The following is an 18,727-nucleotide window of genomic DNA, read 5'->3' as shown; positions in this document are numbered from 1 at the left end:
ACAGAGGGTATTTTTGGATCCGGGATAATTTTAAGAGCGGTTCTAAGAGACCCGGGAGCTTGAAGAAACCACCTCGTACTTGTTGAATATGGTGCGTTTTTGTTAGACATGTCTGATTTTGGGGCTTGAGATTCTCATCGGTACCGGGCCCAAGTTATCCTCTCAGCGGCACTGGTTGTTGGTACAGCACTCTTATCAAGAACTGAAGCGATAGTCAGGCACTCTTAAAGAAAGTGCTTGTTTGTTTGTTTTGCAATTTGGTCCCCTTTCCAGGCTACCAATGTTAACATTACATTCAACATGTGTAATTGTGTATTCACTATTCTTGCATTACTACAATACCACAATGCTACAAAAGATTAGATTTACCCACTGTCATGAACTTGACCACAGCCTCACACACCTAGTTACTAGTTAAAACCCATTCTGGCACCTGGGAAAGACAGTAAAGAAAATATTAAAGTACAATTTTAGAAAAAATCATTCAGACAGTCACCAAATGTTGGCAAAATCTGGAAAATTCTGCAGGATGTGACAAACCAGGCTGTATCTCTAGGTAGCCATGATCATTTGTTTTGAGAAATTAATATCCTATTGGAGAATTGAAAAATTGCATGACAATGAGAGGAAATGTACTCCGCCACCACATACGCGACCTTGCGGCAAGTCATTTCTTAGTAACTTGACACTCGAATATTAGACTTTGACCTACGTTTTTTGCTTAACACTTATTCCTGAACCTTAAAAAAGTACGCAGGTTTTTACCTGCGTACTTTTTTACCTGCGTACTCTAGATTAAACATCAAGCCAAAATGCGCATACAAAAAAACATTTGATTTTACTTCCGAGTATTTTAAAGTTACTAGTTTGCATCAGCTAATGTAACTGTAAAGGAATCCATTAAACCTAGTTAAGTTTTCTGGTATTTTTGTAAACTTTTTCAACATACAGAAAGGTGTTCACCTTGCTTCAAAGCAACGCTGGTTCGACTTTCAGGGTGTGCGCTTAACCAACGTTTTTGAAGAGTCGCTCTCCGTTCAACGGTACCTTCTGGATGAAAGATTTCTCAAACAACTACTCGGTGACTGACCTGTGCCAATGCTACAAGTATATTGCCAGGATTAACCGATCTGAAAAAGCGTTCTGAGTCCGAGGATTAAGATTCCCACAACCAATCAATGTATCTTTCAGTGGTTTAATTAGAAAACACTATAATCGATTCCATTCGTATCGATTGATCAAAATTCCACCTTACGGCTTGCACCAACCAACGCACAGATCGTGTCCTATTTTGTGCAAGTGCAAGCCCCCTGATCACATGGAATGTTATGTGTTATCTCTGTTCCAATGATTTTCTTATGTTTGTGACCCACTGTCTTTGCTACTTGCGTTTGGTACAAGACCAACCTCGCCAGGTCACGTCATCACCATGTTACGTCATCAGGGTGTGGGATGTCATCAGCGGGGAATTGGTGAACACGTTGGTGCACCACTGTGAGGCAGTGCTGCATCTCCGATTCGATTCTGGAATGATGGTCACCTGCTCGAAGGTAGGCGCTTTCTTCGCTGTTGCCGCTCCAGTGTCAGAACGTTTGAGTTGAGAATTATTTCAAATTGTTTAAGCGCTTTGTTTTTTGTTCAGTTTATTGATACCTGACCACTTTCATTATTGGTTTTGTTAACTGAGACATGATATTATCCAAAATATAACTCCTCATGGTCTGTTCTGTCACAGGATCGGTCCATCGCTGTGTGGGACATGGTGTCGGCGAAGGAAATCAACATGAGACGAGTGCTGGTCGGACACAGAGCTGCTGTGAACGTGGTCGACTTTGACGACAAGTACATAGTTTCTGCTTCAGGAGACCGGACGATCAAGGTGGGCTCATAGCTTACATACTGACCTTTGTTAACCTCTCCAATCTCCATTTACAACCAACTTGGCAATCTTGTTGACTGATATTGCTTTAGTGCATGGGTGGGTAAACTTTTTATCTCGAAGGCCGTATTCATAATGTGAATTTGTTCGAGGGCTGCACTATAGTAGGCCTATAATTAAGGTTATAAGCCAAAACATAAAATCTAAAATAGTCAAAACACAAGCTTTTATTTAGTTTTAAAGTGACCAAAGAAATGGAGATTTTATATACAGTACATGTGTTGTATAAAAGTATAGGTTACAAAATGTTTGTCCCAATTATTTATTTGAATGCAACACACATCAAGATAACAGTAACACGTTGCCAGACGCACTTTGAGCGAATTAAACAGAACACATTTGTGAGCGAATTAACATCATCAGAAAAAATTGCTAAAACTGCACATCACTAAAGAACACAATGCGACAAAAAAACTATAATTTATCTTTATCAAGATGAAATGTATCAAGAAAAAGTTTAATTAAGTCAATGTCATTGTAGTAATTAAAATTTTCAAGCAATTTTATTATTAGTTTTTTATTTGATTGCTTCAGGCTTTCGCGGGCCGCACAGAGAGTTGTTTCGGGCCGCGTGCGGCCCGCGGGCCGTAGTTTGCCCACCTCTGCTTTAGTGCATTACAACTATTACAACCAACTATTATTAACCATGACCGTGAGAATCTTCTTATACTAAGCGTTAGAGGGCATTTTGACAAACATTGGGTACTTTATGTGGCAATCAAGGTTTGGCGTCGGTCGAGCGGCTCGTCAGCCTTTCCCTGTCGACCCTGCTGCTCGTCGAAACTTTAGCTCCCCTGTTTTGACGCAGGTATGGAACACTTCCACGTGCGAGTTTGTGCGGACGTTGAACGGACACAAACGAGGGATAGCCTGCCTGCAGTACAGGGACCGTCTGGTGGTCAGTGGATCATCGGACAACACCATCAGGTAGATCCCGGATTGACATCTCTTGGAGGGAGGATAGTGATCATGTTTGCATCCCGAAGTATTTTAACTGAGCAGAAAGAAAGCGACGGCACAGAGGCTTTGTTTTGCATAGCTTTTGTATTAGAGGTGCACAAAAACGACTACCGGTAACCTTAACGTCGAAAGCCGAAAACTTTGTAAGGTTGGCAGCTTTAGCTCTTGAATCATTTTGGCGTTTCTTCTTAACTTTGCTGATTGCAGGCTGTGGGACATCGAGTTCGGAGCGTGCTTGCGCGTTTTAGAAGGACACGAGGAGCTTGTTCGATGTATCAGATTTGATAACAAACGCATCGTCAGTGGCGCCTATGATGGAAAGATAAAAGTATGGGACTTGCAGGCGGCCCTCGACCCCCGATCTCCTGCAAGCACCCTATGCCTCCGCACACTCGTGGTATGATTTGCTTATTGGTTCAATCTTGATCGCTTCAACCTTATGACGGGTACTGGCTATTACGTGTAGCGTATGATGTAGATGAATATAAATTAAACATGTTGTAGTCACTTCATGTTGCTTCATTGTATTGCCAAAGCTTTGACAGAATTACCTTGATTTTACTGCAAATACGTTTCAACTCTATGTTCATCTATTTTTCAAATAACTTTAAAGTAGCTTTATGTTGGTGGGGTTTTGTTATATCAGTCGCTACATATCTTGCAGGAGCACACTGGCCGTGTTTTCCGCTTGCAGTTTGATGAATTCCAGATTGTAAGCAGTTCGCATGATGATTCAATTCTTATTTGGGATTTTCTTGATGTGCCTCAACCTAACGAAGGCCTAAAGTAAGTGGTGGTTGTCGTGCGATGCTCAGTCATAACTAGCGCTCGAAACTATTTACTTTACACTCGATTGAGAGAGGACATCTGAGAGTTTATCAACTGAAACCGCGCAACTATTAAGAACAAGCTGGATTAAAAAAGGTTTTTAAACCAAGGACCATGTTTTGAAGAATATTTACATGAAGGACGCTTCCGTGATTCGATTACATAAAGATTCCAAACCTTACTGGTCCAAAGAGCCAAATCAATTTTGACATACTGTACTAACTAACCCTAGAACTTCTAAAGATTCTAAACCATTTAGTAAAGGAGTACGTCAAGGTAACACAATATCTCCAAAATTATTTACAGCAATCCCAGAAGAAATTTTTAAACAACTAATTTGGAAAACAAAGGAATCAGAATACAGTAAACGATTAATAAATACATCATCAATCATTTACGTTTTGCTAGTAATATAGTTATTTTATCTGAACAGTGAACAGTCCAACCAGCTACAAACAATGCTGAAAGAAATCGCGGAAAACAAGAATGTTGGTTTTCAAATTACCAAAATGTTATGTTTTGGCCTCATACAGTCAGTCATACACTAGTCGCATGTGCCGCTGCCACTCTGCTTGCGAACCGAGAAGTGAATAATAGTGTTATTGTTTATTTATTGTCGCTCTACAACTGCTAAGGTCTTTTAGCGACAGGGCTTATTTTTAGTTTTGTATCATTTGTATTATTACCCGACTTACCCTCACTGCTTTATGCAACAAAGTATACAGTCGGTACCACTTTTAAAGTATGATGTGACCCGACCTGCAATCGATCTCAGATCTGCCAGCACCAGAGGCGAAGACGATTACCACTCGGCCACTGAGCTGCTCCAAGCGTACTACAGCGACACTCTGGTAAAGCAGTTGAAAGCAAGATTGTGAAGTAGGGCTGCCACTGAGCTGGTTCGAGAAGTGAAGATTTTTATGAAATCTGCTTACACAATTTCATCATCATCCGTTTGTCCCTTCTTCAGTACCTGACGTTTGTCCCCGCCAGCAGGGGTCCGCTAGTTTGCAACCCTTTCGCCATACTTACCTGTTGGGATTGATTCTTTTCAAGTTTCTTGCCCTGAACCCAGAAAGCGCTGATTGTGATGCAATCAAAGAAAATGACAAATAAAATGCAACGTAACTGAAAGTATTGGAAACAAAAGTTATGTTTACGCACAGGCAGAAAGAAGCAGCAATATCTTGCTGCGTGGAATCACTAGACAGCTGGTCGATACATTTACTTCTTTTATAAACTCATTAACCGACTCTGGCCAAAAATTAGAGTACGTTGGTGAGTTTTACTTCCTTTGTTCCCCGTAGTGCGAGGGTTGGACGTCAGTAAATCTCGATCAGGCTTGATTTCCACGAAGAATAATATCCTAGATATGACAAGCCTTCGGTAGAGCAAGTTCAATGTTTAAGTCAAAATTTCCTCTTTCAAAAACCAAGTTATGAATAAGGCATCCTTCCAAATTTTCCGAAATATTGTATTTGTAAAGGTAATCCCATGATTCAAGTGTCTGGTATAAGATAAGGTTCTCATTATACTAAGCCTTCGGCACTAAGGAAAGTAGGGTTCATTTCTCTCGGCCGCCTTCCTGCAGCAACTACTCTCACCCAATTTATTACGGGTCTGCTACTATTCGGTGCGTCCGATTCGGTGAGTTCCTAACCTCTAACCCCTAACCCTAACCCCAAACCCTAAAACAGCAATGATAATTAGGCTACGGTACCCGATAATTTAAAAAAAAATTGAAAAAATCCCCCGTTAAGGGATCGGACTCACCGAAACGGGCCATTCCGATTTATTACACCCTGGGTAGAGGTGAGCGATGTTTTCAACAACCAGCTGAAGCCGGGAGTCGAATCAGGTTTGCATAATTGGAAAGCCAGCGATTTGTCATGAACAGGTCGTGTGGCAAGATATCAGGGCAACAGATGGACTAACAACTTGGACACCCTGGGAAAACAAACGCATACGAGGAAAACCAAAAATGAGATGGAGAGACGAGATTGACTAAGTATGTGGAACAACAAACTGGTACATAAAAACACACAATCGACTGGAATTGACAAGGAAAGGGAAGGCCTTCGCTGTTACCTGGGTTTACTGAGGGTTACCACAGGCTGAAAATGATAATAACATCGTTCTGGTGTGATGAAAGTCTTATCTCACTGACCGTTCAATTGTTGTTCCGGGGCACATGTGCCCAACTTTAAACTGCAACTTCACTGACCAGCTTACTACTCCTTGCGTCCAACCTGACGAACTACTAAAGACGACCGTTATGCACTTGACTTGCAAGCAAAGCCTCTGTCACCTGCTTCATAGGTTCCACTGAGAGTCTTCCCCCATCACTGAAATGGAGACATCTTTCTGTGCCAGGTGCTTGAGTTGAAGCAATTATTCAGCTTATGTTAGCAACAGCGCACCACACTGGATGGATAGCAGAATGGTGTGCCATCGACGCCAGACTCCCCACTTGTATACCTTACACAGTAACACGACGTGCTTTAATTAGTAGGTTAGCAGTAGACTAACAGTAGCCAAACGTCGGATATAAATCCAAGTACCGCTTTGACATTATGTGGGAGCCCAGCTCCCAGCAGAACTCAAGAAATTCTAATACCTGTTTGCTTTGCAGATCCCCAAATCGCACCTACACTTATGTTCCCCGGTGACGTAACTGTGACATCAGAACGTCATTGTCTTGTGGATGTTTTTCAATTCTCAGTTTTAAGTCTATTTTACGAATACAATATATGCTGTTTCGAGCCCCGCGTGTTCGCTAATTTCTAACAACATGTTGATGAGCCTCTGCCGCCACCATGATGCTCAAAAGCATTATTTGCAGTTCCGCACGAGGGGGCTTGTTCATTTGTTATTGTTTAGCCGCCATTTTGTGATTAGCGTTCCTATAAGTTAATAAAGTTGGGCTTGACCCGAGTGCAGTGTGTTGGTTGAGCAGGGATGAAGACGCTTCCCGCCTGCAACATGGTTAGATGAGGAGTAAAAGAGATCATGGCTACCATCTCCAAACAGATTGAACCTCATTTCCATCTTTATGTGTAGGCTACGGTAGTTGTTAAACCAACTAGCCATAATTTCGATCTTTATTAGGCCTGTTCCACGTGTTAGCCTACATTGCAGACCACCTATCATAGTTTTACTACTCAACTATTACTTTGTCATTGAAAAAGCATTGTAGCTATCTCATTCTATTTGCAGTCAATTTTAGCGGAGTCGAGATTTGCGATTTCGTATCGCAATTGTTTAACCAGCTTGTTATATTTGTTTTACACAGGGTTTCCTACAAGGCAACATCAAAACAAGCAAAATTGGATAATTTTATAGTGATACAGTTCAGTAACGTTAGTTTTGCGTTCCGGTTATTGCCTTAGTGCATTGCACCGAGTCACGTGCGCCAGGGCCGTAGCAACAAAGAACGTGGCCCCCTCCGAACATAAGTCCGGGGCCCCTTCCAACGCAGAAAATGTAATGTATTTATTTTACACAACATGCAGGGTTCATATTATGTATATACACAGTAGAGGGCACTGTAGCTTGAGGAATGTGTGTTAGAAAACACTTACTGATGGGCTTAGGTATTGGACTCTAACTCAGACCAAGTAGGATAAAGCTCTGTCTAACTGTTCACACTGTCAGGCACTACAACTTCAGCACAACAATAATATGTCCAAATGACTTGTAATGTACTGAGTTTAAACACTAACAACAGCATGCAACACAAACAAAATAAGAGAGCACTTACCACACCTTGATTACAATCTTACCGACTGGTTAAAACATAATCCAGAATTTAAAGTCTACATACAACGCACCATTTGTAAAAAATATTTTCCCTTACAGTAATTTTGCCTGTCGAGTCACGCACACTTTTCAAAAGAACGAAATTTAAAGAGCACTACGGTTCAATGATAAATTTAGACTCGAGGCAGTCGCATTACAATTTAAAATAAACGGGGACAAAATTATCGTTTGTTACACACCCACCCCCAAAGGCGACAGTCAAATAACGGGAGCCTTTAATAATAAAACAAACCTACTGAATTTTCTCACCTACGTAAAAAATATACACAATAGCGGTGATCGGTACAAACCACAAGCAACAGGTAACACAAATAATAGATTTCGCATGAATATCGTGCACACAACAAAGAGAGCACCAAGTTAATTAAAGCAAAGTTGGTACTGCACAGTCCTACAAACACTAATTAAATTACAGACACTCTCCTGACACGATTCATTCATATGCATGTCGTGAAGACAACAAAATTGGACAACGCATTACAACAGCGACATATGTTATCATGAAACCATATCTAATGACGTACACAAAACAATAAGCCAAAAAAAAAAGTTGGGACCAGTGGTTTGTGGAGCAACGAATACAAACACACAATATAATTCACTCAAGCAAATATTAATAGAAACGTAACACATGGCAACCGAGCATGCAAATCGATCACCACCTACTGCGGCTGGCCACTTCGACTATGAGTGAACAAGCAAAAGTTTATTTAATTAACTAATACTAAAACAGATATTAATTAGAATTACTACCGCGACTACGACGGCACGATGATGGCATCAGATACAAATCACAAATTAAAAAAAAATCGAGGGCGCGCGAATCCCTGAGTAAGTTCACGTGGAGAGTAATAACAGTCTGTAAACAGTCCTTCAAGAGTCCTTTTTCTCATCGACACTGCCTTCAAGCAGACAAATCTTTCGAATATCTCGCACCAAAGTCGTAGCATCGGCAGTTCTCAAGCGCACTCGTCTCACCAGCCCGTTACGATCAGGCATTGCCTCTAAAACAATAGCTTTGGGCCATTGTCCTCGTTTTGTAGCTTCATCTGCCACAAGCACCAAGTCTCCGTCTTGAGATTGGGCGCCGTGGCAAACCATTTTTGACGTCGTTGGAGCAGTGGGAGATACTGTTTCAACCAGCGTTCCCAGAAAACATCTGCCAAGAACTGGGTCTTTCTCCAAGATTTGCGATATCCGTCGGCCTTAGCAAATTCATCAATAGCACATGCGTCTGCTATGGAGCCTGTGAGAATCATGCTCGGTGTTAGCACAGCCAAATCATCAGGCGAAGAAGGAAAGTCTGTTATTGGTCGATCATTTAAAATTCGCTCAATTTCTGTTACAAGGGTCAGTAGGTCGTACTCGTCCAGCGTAGTATCGCCGACTAGAGATCTTGTCAACTGGCGTACAATACGAAAGAAACGTTCATAAAATCCTCTTTGGTGAGATGCTCTCGGAGGATTGAAGCGCCAAGTAATCTCGTCCTTGACCAAGGCATCACTGACAGTTTTGCTGTTTAAATTTCGGATACCTTCACGGAGTTCACGATCAGCGGCGACAAAGTTGCCACCATTATCACTATAGACGGTAGTAGGTTTTACATTCTTACGGTTGTAAAACCTCCGAAAGGCTTGCAAAAAGACGAAAGCTTCCAATGACTGGACAACTTCAAAATGGACGGCTCTAGTCGGAAGGCAACTGAAAATACACACGTATCGCTTCAACGAATTGCGTCCACTTTTAATAGACAGAGGTCCCATCAGATCGGTGCCGACAGCTGAAAAGGCAGGCTTCTTGTTGACACGCTCCGCTGGCAGATTTCCCATCTGTTATCTGCCGACAGGTGCTTTCCAATAGCGGCAACTTACACATCTTCTCTCGTTTGACTTGTAGTAGCTTAGATTGGCAATGCCTCATCGTGCAGCCATGATACGGTAGTTGGGTCCAGTTTTCGAATACCAATGATTCCACCAACGAGAGAAGTCAAACGAGAGAAGAAGAAGAACTTACACATGGTTGCACCACTCTCCCCACAACCGATCTTCCCTTGATGATCCAATACTGGTATTTCATTGCTGCTAGGACTTGTGAACAGCCCATATGTCCCTCTTTTTCGTGAAAAGACATGATTAGGAGATCTGTTACTGGGTGCTGTGGAGGAAGTACCATGGGATGCTTAGATTCAGCTGATAATGACGATGAGGCTTCCAACCGGCCTCCAACTCTAAGCACACCTTTGACCAGATAAGGCAGGGGTGGGCAAACTTTTTGTACTGAGGGCCACATTTGAAAAAAATGTTGCAGCCGGGGGCCGCACACTCTCATTACAAATGACTCATAAGATCGTCACTTATTTTTCCAACACGTCTAACCACAGTTCTCCTCGATAAGGCAATGTTATCCATTTTGGTTTTCTGTTCTGGACACATGATATTAACTACGTCAGAAATGCATTCCTTGATAAACTCACCGTCTGAAAACGGCTTGTTCGTTTTTGCAAGTTTGTAAGAAACCATAAACTGGCTTCCGTTGCAGCCTCTTGTATGGTCGACTGTTCGGTGAAAACACTTTGTTGTTTTTTCAGCTTGTTCACTAGCTCTTGGCATTTCCGTTTTCTTTCTTCACTGGTGAAATTTTGTCCAAAGTTTGCGTGCTTGGTTTGGTTGTGTCTTTTTAAATTGTACTCCTTGAAAATAGCCACGGACTCACGGCACAACAAGCAAACTGCTTTATTCCCAATTTTGATAAAATAGTATTTATTCAAACACTGTGCGTCTCAAATAACAATGAAAAGCTATTTGGAGGAAAGTAGAAGTACTGGTAGGCAAAGGCGCGGGAAGTAGGGGTGCTCAAGGGGCTTCAGCCCCCCCTAGAGATAATTCAGCCCCCCCCTGGCATTTTCGATAATTGCTTCAGCCCCCCCTAGAAAATTCTGACAATTCAAGTCCTACATAACATATTTTCAGAAAATTATTCGAGCAATAATTGCTACGATGAATCGAGTTCCTATTACGTGTGATCGAGCTCATCATTCACAATACAGAGTCGTCAATCACAGTGAGCTATACCTCGCAGTAGTGGTTCCAGCCACCCTCCTTACTGACACGGCGTTCCATCGTTTATTGAACATCATTCTGCATAAACAGCATAGAATATCATTCCACACTTACAGCATAGAACAGCAAGAGATCTGGTTGTTATAAAGGAGTGCGGGCCAAACTTAAAGCATTATGCCCTGGATCGTTATACATTCACTGCGGTAATCATGCTCTCGATTTGATTTTGCAAGATGTTGTAAAGGAGGTGAGGCTTATTGCCGATGCCTTAAACTTCGTTCAAAGTTTTGCAGTTGCAATTCGTGAATCGTCAAAACGTAAATCTTTATTCATGTCGCTTTTTGGTTCCGATGAAGTTTCCTGCAATTTGCTGGGTTTGTGTCCTACTCGTTGGAGCGTTCGTGCTTCTACCCTCGCTCGTGTTGTTAAGTGCTACCCTACCCTGTTGCAATGTCTGACTGACATGACAGAAGATAGTGCAATGGAAGGAGACGCGCGTGCAAAGATATTCAGCTTGGTAAAATAAGTACGCACGATGCGGCTTTATTTTGCGATTACCTGCAGAGGCGAAGTTTTTCAGCCTGCAGAAGCCGTCGCTAGACAGCTCCAAAACAAGAAGATCTCCGCTTCTTCAACTTTGGATCCATCACCATTTTCCGCAAACGGATCAAAAATCTCAGAAAAGATGAATCCGTTTCCAAGCTTGTGGAAGCAGCGAACGTCTTTGCGTCTGCCAATAACCTAAAGACGCCAAAGGATCCCCGAGTAAGCAAAACTCCTGCAAGATTTCGAAACAAGATGCTTTGTCGTCTGCAGGAGAAGGAGCGTGGAAACGGCAATACATCGGAGCCCTTGATTTGGTTCAAGCTGAGCTTGATCGAAAATTCGACCAGGTGGATCTGCTTATACAGCAGCCAACAGAGAAAAGGCCCTTCTGAGCTATGCAAGCGGTGAGGAAAGATCTGATACTGAGATCAGCTTACCCGATGCCATCAGAAAAGATCGCCTAAAAACGGAACTTAGACCTATCTTGCTCAGCGATGTTGTAAGTGGAAAAACCGCAAACTCCGTTCAAAAGGTTGCTGAGATACTATCGCAACAAAACCCTCGAACACTAGATCTTATCAAATAAACGTGAAAATTCGTGGAGCTCTTCCTTTGCCTCCTGGTATCAGCTGCATCATCAGAACGTTCTTTTTCTGCTCTAAGAAGCCTGAAAACGTGATTGAGAAGCTCAATGACACAATAAAGACTTACTCATCTTGCGTTGATGTATGTCCACCAAAACATTTTGAACACTGTCAATGTCAAAAAACTCACGACACAGTTCATGCAGAGAAAAACCTGAGCAAAAAGCAATCTTCGGAAGCGTGTGAGAACTCATTTCCACAAACTATCGTTTTCATATCACTTTCTAATTTGTTACGTTTTCTTTTTAATTTCCTGAACAGCTGCTTTGTTGTTGCCGTTCTTCGTTTCTTACAACTTACAATGTGTGTGTTTTGGCGTCGTTTTACACACAGGAGGGACCTATAAAAGTTTCTACCAGTTTCAAACGTTCTCTTACATAAGGGGGGTCTGGAGGGCGAAGCCCTCCAGAAGCTCACGACACTACAGCAGCCTCAGCCCCCCCTAGAGAAAAATAGTTCCCGCGCCACTGCTGGTAGGCCTACGGTAGCCGCTACCGTATTTGTATTTTATGATGAAACAATTGAATCAAACAATGCGTGAGAGCATGTTGCAATAGCCTACATACGCGACTGACGTGTGTGTGTTTACGCACTGAAAGTGAAGAGAAAAACACACTCGTAAAGGGAATAATATTTTGTCATGTAACCTGTTTAATTAAAACAATAAGTGATGAGTAGGAGTTTCTGCAAGTGCCGGCGGGCCGCATAAAATGGTCTCGCTGGCCGTAGTTTGCCTACCCCTGAGATAAGGGTTCAGTGTTTGTAGCTCTTTTAGAGCTGGTGTCACGCACAGCTGCTGCTCCGTTAGCAGTGACAAAGGCTCATCGAAACCAAGGTGATCCACTAACGAACTGAATGCCGCAGGATAAGACTGGTGCTGGGTAACCTTCACTATGGCGAGTCGAGCTTCTTTCAATTCTTCTGCAAGAAGGGGACCAACGCGAGGAGCAAAAAAAACTGTCTTAAATTTCCAATTTTGAAACTGCATATAGCGAAGTAACCAGGCTACTGACCGCTGCAGGGCGTAGAAGTCTGAATGCCAAGAGAAAAGCCGATACAACCAGTGCTGTGTTAAGGGGGGGGGGGGCAAGAGGGGCCCGGCCCCCGGGCCCACCATCTCAGGGGGCCCACGAATAATAGACTTTTGCGTTTCAGTAAAGTTTTTTTGAGTTGCTGAAGTTTACTGCGTGTACTTGTCAATTAGGAAGATGATTTAGGTCTACTTATACTAAAACATCTTAAATTTGGGCCCTTACTCCACTGAAACATCTCTAAAACACCATTACTATCTTAAAAGAAAGCTAAAATGTGACAACGTTAGTAACGTGATCTGCAGAAATGTATATAACATGTAATAGGTGGGATGCAATTGAATATGTGAATTCAAGAAGGGCCCAATTGCCACAAAGTGTGTTTGCACATCCGTTTTAATTATTTTGGTCATTTACTTTTGTGGTGAAACTTCGATAATGTTACATGCTTATACATACTGGTAAGAAGCATCATACCTAAAAAGTTCACTCGGTGAAGATTCTGTGGAGAAACTATGGAGAAGTTGAAGTGCAATTGCTGTAATTGGGCCCATTTCAAAATCAATGGAAATATTGATAGGGTATTTTTTATGTGTTGACCAATATGTTTGAAAAATCTGGCCGTTTTTTAAGTATTATTTAGAAGACGTTGGAAGAAATCGGAAAGCACAAATAGTGAAATGAAAAAAAACTGGAGGCCCCTAAGTTTGAATTCACATATTCAATTTTTTTTCATTGAAAGAAATCAGAAAGCACAAAAAGTGAAATGAAAAAAGTGGAGTTGGGCCCTTTGTGAATTCACATATATATTTAATTTATTTTCATTAATAAAAGTGTTTTGTTTTATAAAATTGTTAGGTGTAGGCAAAATGACATTTTTGATAGTTTAATTATCATTTCATTTTTAACATTTACAATACCGTAATTATAAATATCCTTGACTAGTGATGTCGCGAGCAGGAAAAACCTGTCCACTGCCGCACTGCACATGTCTCCCCGTACACTGCAATGCAAAATGTCACATTGCCCCTGCAGTACAAAAAATAGGAGTGCACTTTTGCAAGTGCAGAGCAAATGCAAGGGAATCTATTAAACAAAAGTAAATTTAAAAAAAAATTTAAGCCGGGGGCCAACTGGCTTCCGGCCAGTTGGCAACTGGCTTCCGGCCTATTTAGGCAATTGAGTAACTTGCAGCACTTATTATCCACCTTCGACTGGCTTCCGGCCTATTTAGGCAATTGAGTAACTTGCAGCACTTATTATCCACCTTCGATAGCTCATCTGAGTTGCCTTTTATTGAATGCTGGGTACTTTTAGCAGAAACGTTCTTCTATATTTACTTTTTTCTAAACATATGCACATGAAATTGCTCTTATCTTCAAATACCTTACAGACCTGGCATATCACTATCACATGTTGTACGGTGGCCTACTGAAATTGCTTTGAATTGATCCAAAACAAAAATCATTCTTATCACAAGTGAACTGTTTATTCTTGTTACTAACCTAACCTAGGCTGCAGCTAAGAAATGATAGACCTGTGTTTGTGTTTACTTACATTTGTATTGTTTTTCTAAACTGGTGAGAAAGTCTATTGAATTGAACCACACTTCCAAAACGGTGCTGTAAAAATATACACAATAGGTACTATAGGTCTGCTTAACGATAGAGGGCCCAAAATTATTCCAGCCCCGGGGCCCACAAAGGGATTAACACAGCACTGGATACAACACATCATCCGACCGGTGCATTTGGGCAGAACATGTCTTGATTTTCTTTACCTCTGGATCTTCAACGAATTCTTCTACGAAGTCCGGTTGCTTAGGCCATTGGAACTTCTTCTTTTAGTTCAGGCCCTTAGGGGAATCTTTAGGCTAAACGTGTTACACGTTATTTTTTTGCATATTTTTGCAGTTGATCAACCCAACTTTGATTTTAGTGGGTGCCGCAACTTTTTGGGTCACGTGATCACCCCCAAATCGGGGATTTCCCCAGAAATCACGTTTCAGCTCTTTTTACGTCATTTTTGTGCAATTACATATTTGATTTTTGTATATTTTAACTTAAAAAGCACATACAAATAAGTGAGACAAAATAAACACAAAATAATTTGATGGATGACGTGATTGTGACGTCATCACATATATTTTTTTGCTTTTTTAACCTATTTTGGTCGTTTGCTGTTGGTTTTAGTTGGAGTACCGGTTACTAAAACCATTTCACAATTCCTAAAAGTAGTTTCGTCATGATTGCATCTTTTATGACGTCATCATTACATTACTAAAACTAGACAACTTCAAATTCAGGAACCAAAGGTAAGTTTATTCCGAAAAAAGCGATCAAATGCTCTCATTATAAGTTTTGCAAATGCTTAAAATTTTACAATTGCAAGCAATAACAATAATTCCAGTACAGTATGACGCAATAACGACGTCATCAAGGGAATAACCAGAAGAGCAGCTACCAGGAAAGAATTTCCCTTTTGGTCATGCCACTTTAAAATTTAAAATAATATGTAGGCCTAATTATGATCTACAAATCAAATTAATACACGACCCCAGATGATGCAATGTCAGAGTCTTAATAACACTGTTAATTCAAGATGAAAAAACTAGCGGTTTTCGATGTTAAATTCCTACCATACGTAATTTGATGTTAAAAAAATTCGTGTACGACAAGTTTTTTCAAGTTACAAGATAGAGTTTAGAAAGCCAAAAGCATTTCTTGAATGATCAGTGTGGATTGGAGATGAAACGTCAATGTGGATTGAAGATGAAACATCAGAGAGGATTGGATATTTTGTGGTCGAATTGCATGTTTCGTACTCGCATGAACAAAGACTTGTGCATTTTATGGATTTTTTCTTACAGGAACATCGAGAGCCACAAGTAGACTGAGAAAACGGAACAAGCTGATTTGCATCATTATGTTTCCAACCCCAAGCTAAAGGAGAAGGTAGTTGCTGAACATTTACGAGGCTTGATTTCCGTATTTCAGCTTGATGTATCGCTCTGCGTGTATGTTGCATCAGAGCAGCTGACGTTGGTGGCAGCTTTTCAATAGTGCAACCATTGGTAAACATCATATAACGGCATTCGTCTACATCCGTGATAGTAGGACCATTGCCATAAAGAGCTATGACATACTTTTGTATGTCATTTATAGAACTAGGTGAGCTTGAGAAATTCAGAGAGTTAAATAAGCCACACATTGCGGTAAGATTAAGCATCCAACAATCCCAAGCCTTTTTTTCCAAAGACGAAACAGTACCACAGATTGTGATAGCATAAAACAAAGGTAAAGAAGCGCAAATCATCGGAGATTGAGGTAAAGATGAAACAATATCATGGATTGGAATGAAGCGAGTTTTTTCTCCAACTCCAAATTCAACCCATAGTTTACAGATTTCTAACTTGTCAAAACACGAAATTGCAATAATTACCACATTAGTATCTACTGTTTTGACTATGGCATCGGATTTTCCATGTTTCACATGGAGAAACATACGGGTGTCTGCCTCTTCGTGATCACATTGGGGAAACCTCAGACATGTCCAATGTTTGATTGTTAAGAGCTGTATCAAACGATGTTACAACAATCGTAAACAAGTTTGGATCGACTGAAGTTATCACAGCTTGTTGAACCAGTTGATATAACGCAGTTTTGTTGCTGTCATTTCCCAAAAACTCAGACTAGTTGAGAGGAAGACGAGTATTACTTGTGACAGCCACGTAACATCCAGACCCTGTTTCTTGCAGAAGATAAGCCTCAAATAGCTACTGCCATCACAGAACATGCCAACAGTGTGATGTCAGCCGATTATGAAGTAGTGAAAGAATCTGCCTCGAAAATCGATCACTACGTCCTTGATGGAGGGTTCTTGTTGCATCGAGTGCCATTGAAACTGGAGACAGTTATGGGTCTATTGCACAGTCGTATGCAGATTTTACCATTGGTCATTATTGCTTAGCAACGGTGGTCTTTGGTGGATATGGTGGTCCGTCTATCAAAGACAATACCCATCAAAGACGCGGCATGAACGTCCACCCGGTTGTTCACTTTACTGTAGACACCAAGTTCATTGGAAAGAAGGAGCAGTTCTTGCCTCGAGCTTCCAACAAGGAAGGATTAACTTCTGCTCAACTGAGGAATAGGAGCTGCAATGTGAGGAACGCTCCAGGTGATGCAGATGTTGACATCGTCAAGACGGCAGATGGACAGCCCTCATCGACATAGTACGACTTTAATTGGTGAAGACACGGACCTTTTAATATTGATACTACGCTATGCTGACACTGACCCAGACATTAAAGACCTCTACTTCCGCTCCGAAAAGGCTTACGCAACCAAGATACACGACATCAACAAACTTAAAGCAATCATCGGACCAGACATAATTATGCTCACAACTCCTCTTCATTCATGCATTCACCGGTTGTGATTCAACATCAAGGATATTTGGTATCGGGAAGAAGACGCTTTCAAGAAACTAGTGAAAAGTCAACCAATATAATCAAAGAATGTGCAAATTGCTTTATTCTCCCAAATCAGACAGACCACATCATCTTGGAAACAAAGCTATGACCGTTACGTTTGGCAACGATGGCAGTAGTAACCTAGAAACACAGCGATACAATACATTGGTCAAGAAAATTAAAACAGCCAAATCCTTTGTTCACCCTGAACTTTTGCCATCTACATCATCCTATACCAAACTCCACTGCCTCAGAGTTTACTACCAGATTATGGTCAGGATGGGTAGGCTACTGAAGATGGTATGGATGCTCTAGACTGGGGATGGAAAGTAGACAATAATCAGATGGTTCCAATCATGACGGACATGAAAGCTGCCCCGGACAACCTACTGAAAATGATCACTGCATTTGCGAATCGTGTGCACCTCACTGTAGTTGCCGGAGATATGTGCTACCATACCATGCTGGATGTGGACCATGCCAAACTGGTTCATGTGTCCATACAGCAATCACATAATTACAGACGATGACATCGAGAGTGACAGCGATGAGCATTAGTAGCCTAATACTTGATCCATTTGCTTTCTTTACGCTGATTATGTCAAGAGTCTACATGACCACATCGTATGAGCTCTTTATGCCTGCTCAGTTAACATAAATATATATAGAAATCCCTGTGATAGAAATTTACTGGGTTTTTTAATAAACAATACATTGTTATTGTACATTTTTAATTGTTTTGGCAGCCATCTTGGATTGCCATATTGAATTTATAGGCTATCAGATAATTCAACAATTCTGATAATAGTCTCATTGACTTCACAGGGTATAAAAACCTAGATATAGACACCAAAACTACATGTTTTGGTCATATGATGACCTAGTTATGGTCAATTTACTATGTTATTTTAATGGTTTAGCGGCCATCTTGGATTGCCATATTGAATTTATAGGCTATCAGATAATTTAACAATTCTGAGAATGGTCTCATTGACTTCACAGGGTATAAAAACCTAGATATAGACACCAAAACTACATGTTTTGGTCATATGATAACCTAGTTATGGCCAATTTACTGTTATTTTAATGGTTTAGCGGCCATCTTGGTTTGCCATATTGAATTTATAGGCTATCAGATAATTCAACAATTCTGATAATAGTCTCATTGACTTCACAGGGTATAAAAACCTAGATATAGACACCAAAACTACATGTTTTGGTCATATGATGACCTAGTTATGGTCAATTTACTATGTTATTTTAATGGTTTAGCGGCCATCTTGGATTGCCATATTGAATTTATAGGCTATCAGATAATTTAACAATTCTGAGAATGGTCTCATTGACTTCACAGGGTATAAAAACCTAGATAAAGACACCAAAATTACACGTTTTGGTCATATGATAACCTAGTTATGGTCAATTTA

General features: G+C 40.9%; 2 protein-coding genes across 2 annotated transcripts in view; one reads left to right on the top strand and one right to left on the bottom strand.

Annotated features, from left to right (window-relative positions):
* The window catches only part of LOC145778869 (uncharacterized), a 56,200-nt gene extending 49,539 nt beyond the window's left edge, over nucleotides 1–6,661 (top strand). Inside the window, exons 9-14 of the mRNA XM_082590460.1 lie at nucleotides 1,445–1,550; nucleotides 1,736–1,879; nucleotides 2,748–2,866; nucleotides 3,107–3,296; nucleotides 3,564–3,685; nucleotides 6,360–6,661. Coding sequence (XP_082446586.1) covers nucleotides 1,445–1,550; nucleotides 1,736–1,879; nucleotides 2,748–2,866; nucleotides 3,107–3,296; nucleotides 3,564–3,685; nucleotides 6,360–6,396 — 718 coding nt within the window. The 3' untranslated portion in view covers nucleotides 6,397–6,661. The remainder of the gene's footprint in view (nucleotides 1–1,444; nucleotides 1,551–1,735; nucleotides 1,880–2,747; nucleotides 2,867–3,106; nucleotides 3,297–3,563; nucleotides 3,686–6,359) is intronic.
* A 1,889-nt stretch (nucleotides 6,662–8,550) lies between these two features.
* LOC145779110 (uncharacterized) lies at nucleotides 8,551–9,375 on the bottom strand. The gene has a single exon (XM_082590681.1). It carries the CDS (start codon nucleotides 9,373–9,375, stop codon nucleotides 8,551–8,553), a length of 825 nt encoding a protein of 274 aa, XP_082446807.1.
* Between the last annotated feature and the right edge of the window lie 9,352 nt (nucleotides 9,376–18,727).

This window comes from Aplidium turbinatum, chromosome 10 (assembly GCF_918807975.1).
Source record: "Aplidium turbinatum chromosome 10, kaAplTurb1.1, whole genome shotgun sequence".
Taxonomy (NCBI): domain Eukaryota; kingdom Metazoa; phylum Chordata; class Ascidiacea; order Aplousobranchia; family Polyclinidae; genus Aplidium; species Aplidium turbinatum.
This window is presented reverse-complemented; position numbering and strand designations above follow the sequence as displayed.

Coding starts and splice junctions, on each gene's coding strand:
- LOC145779110 (XM_082590681.1), bottom strand. CDS start 9,375: ATGGGAAATCTGCCAGCGGAGCGTGTCAACAAGAAGCCTGCCTTTTCA.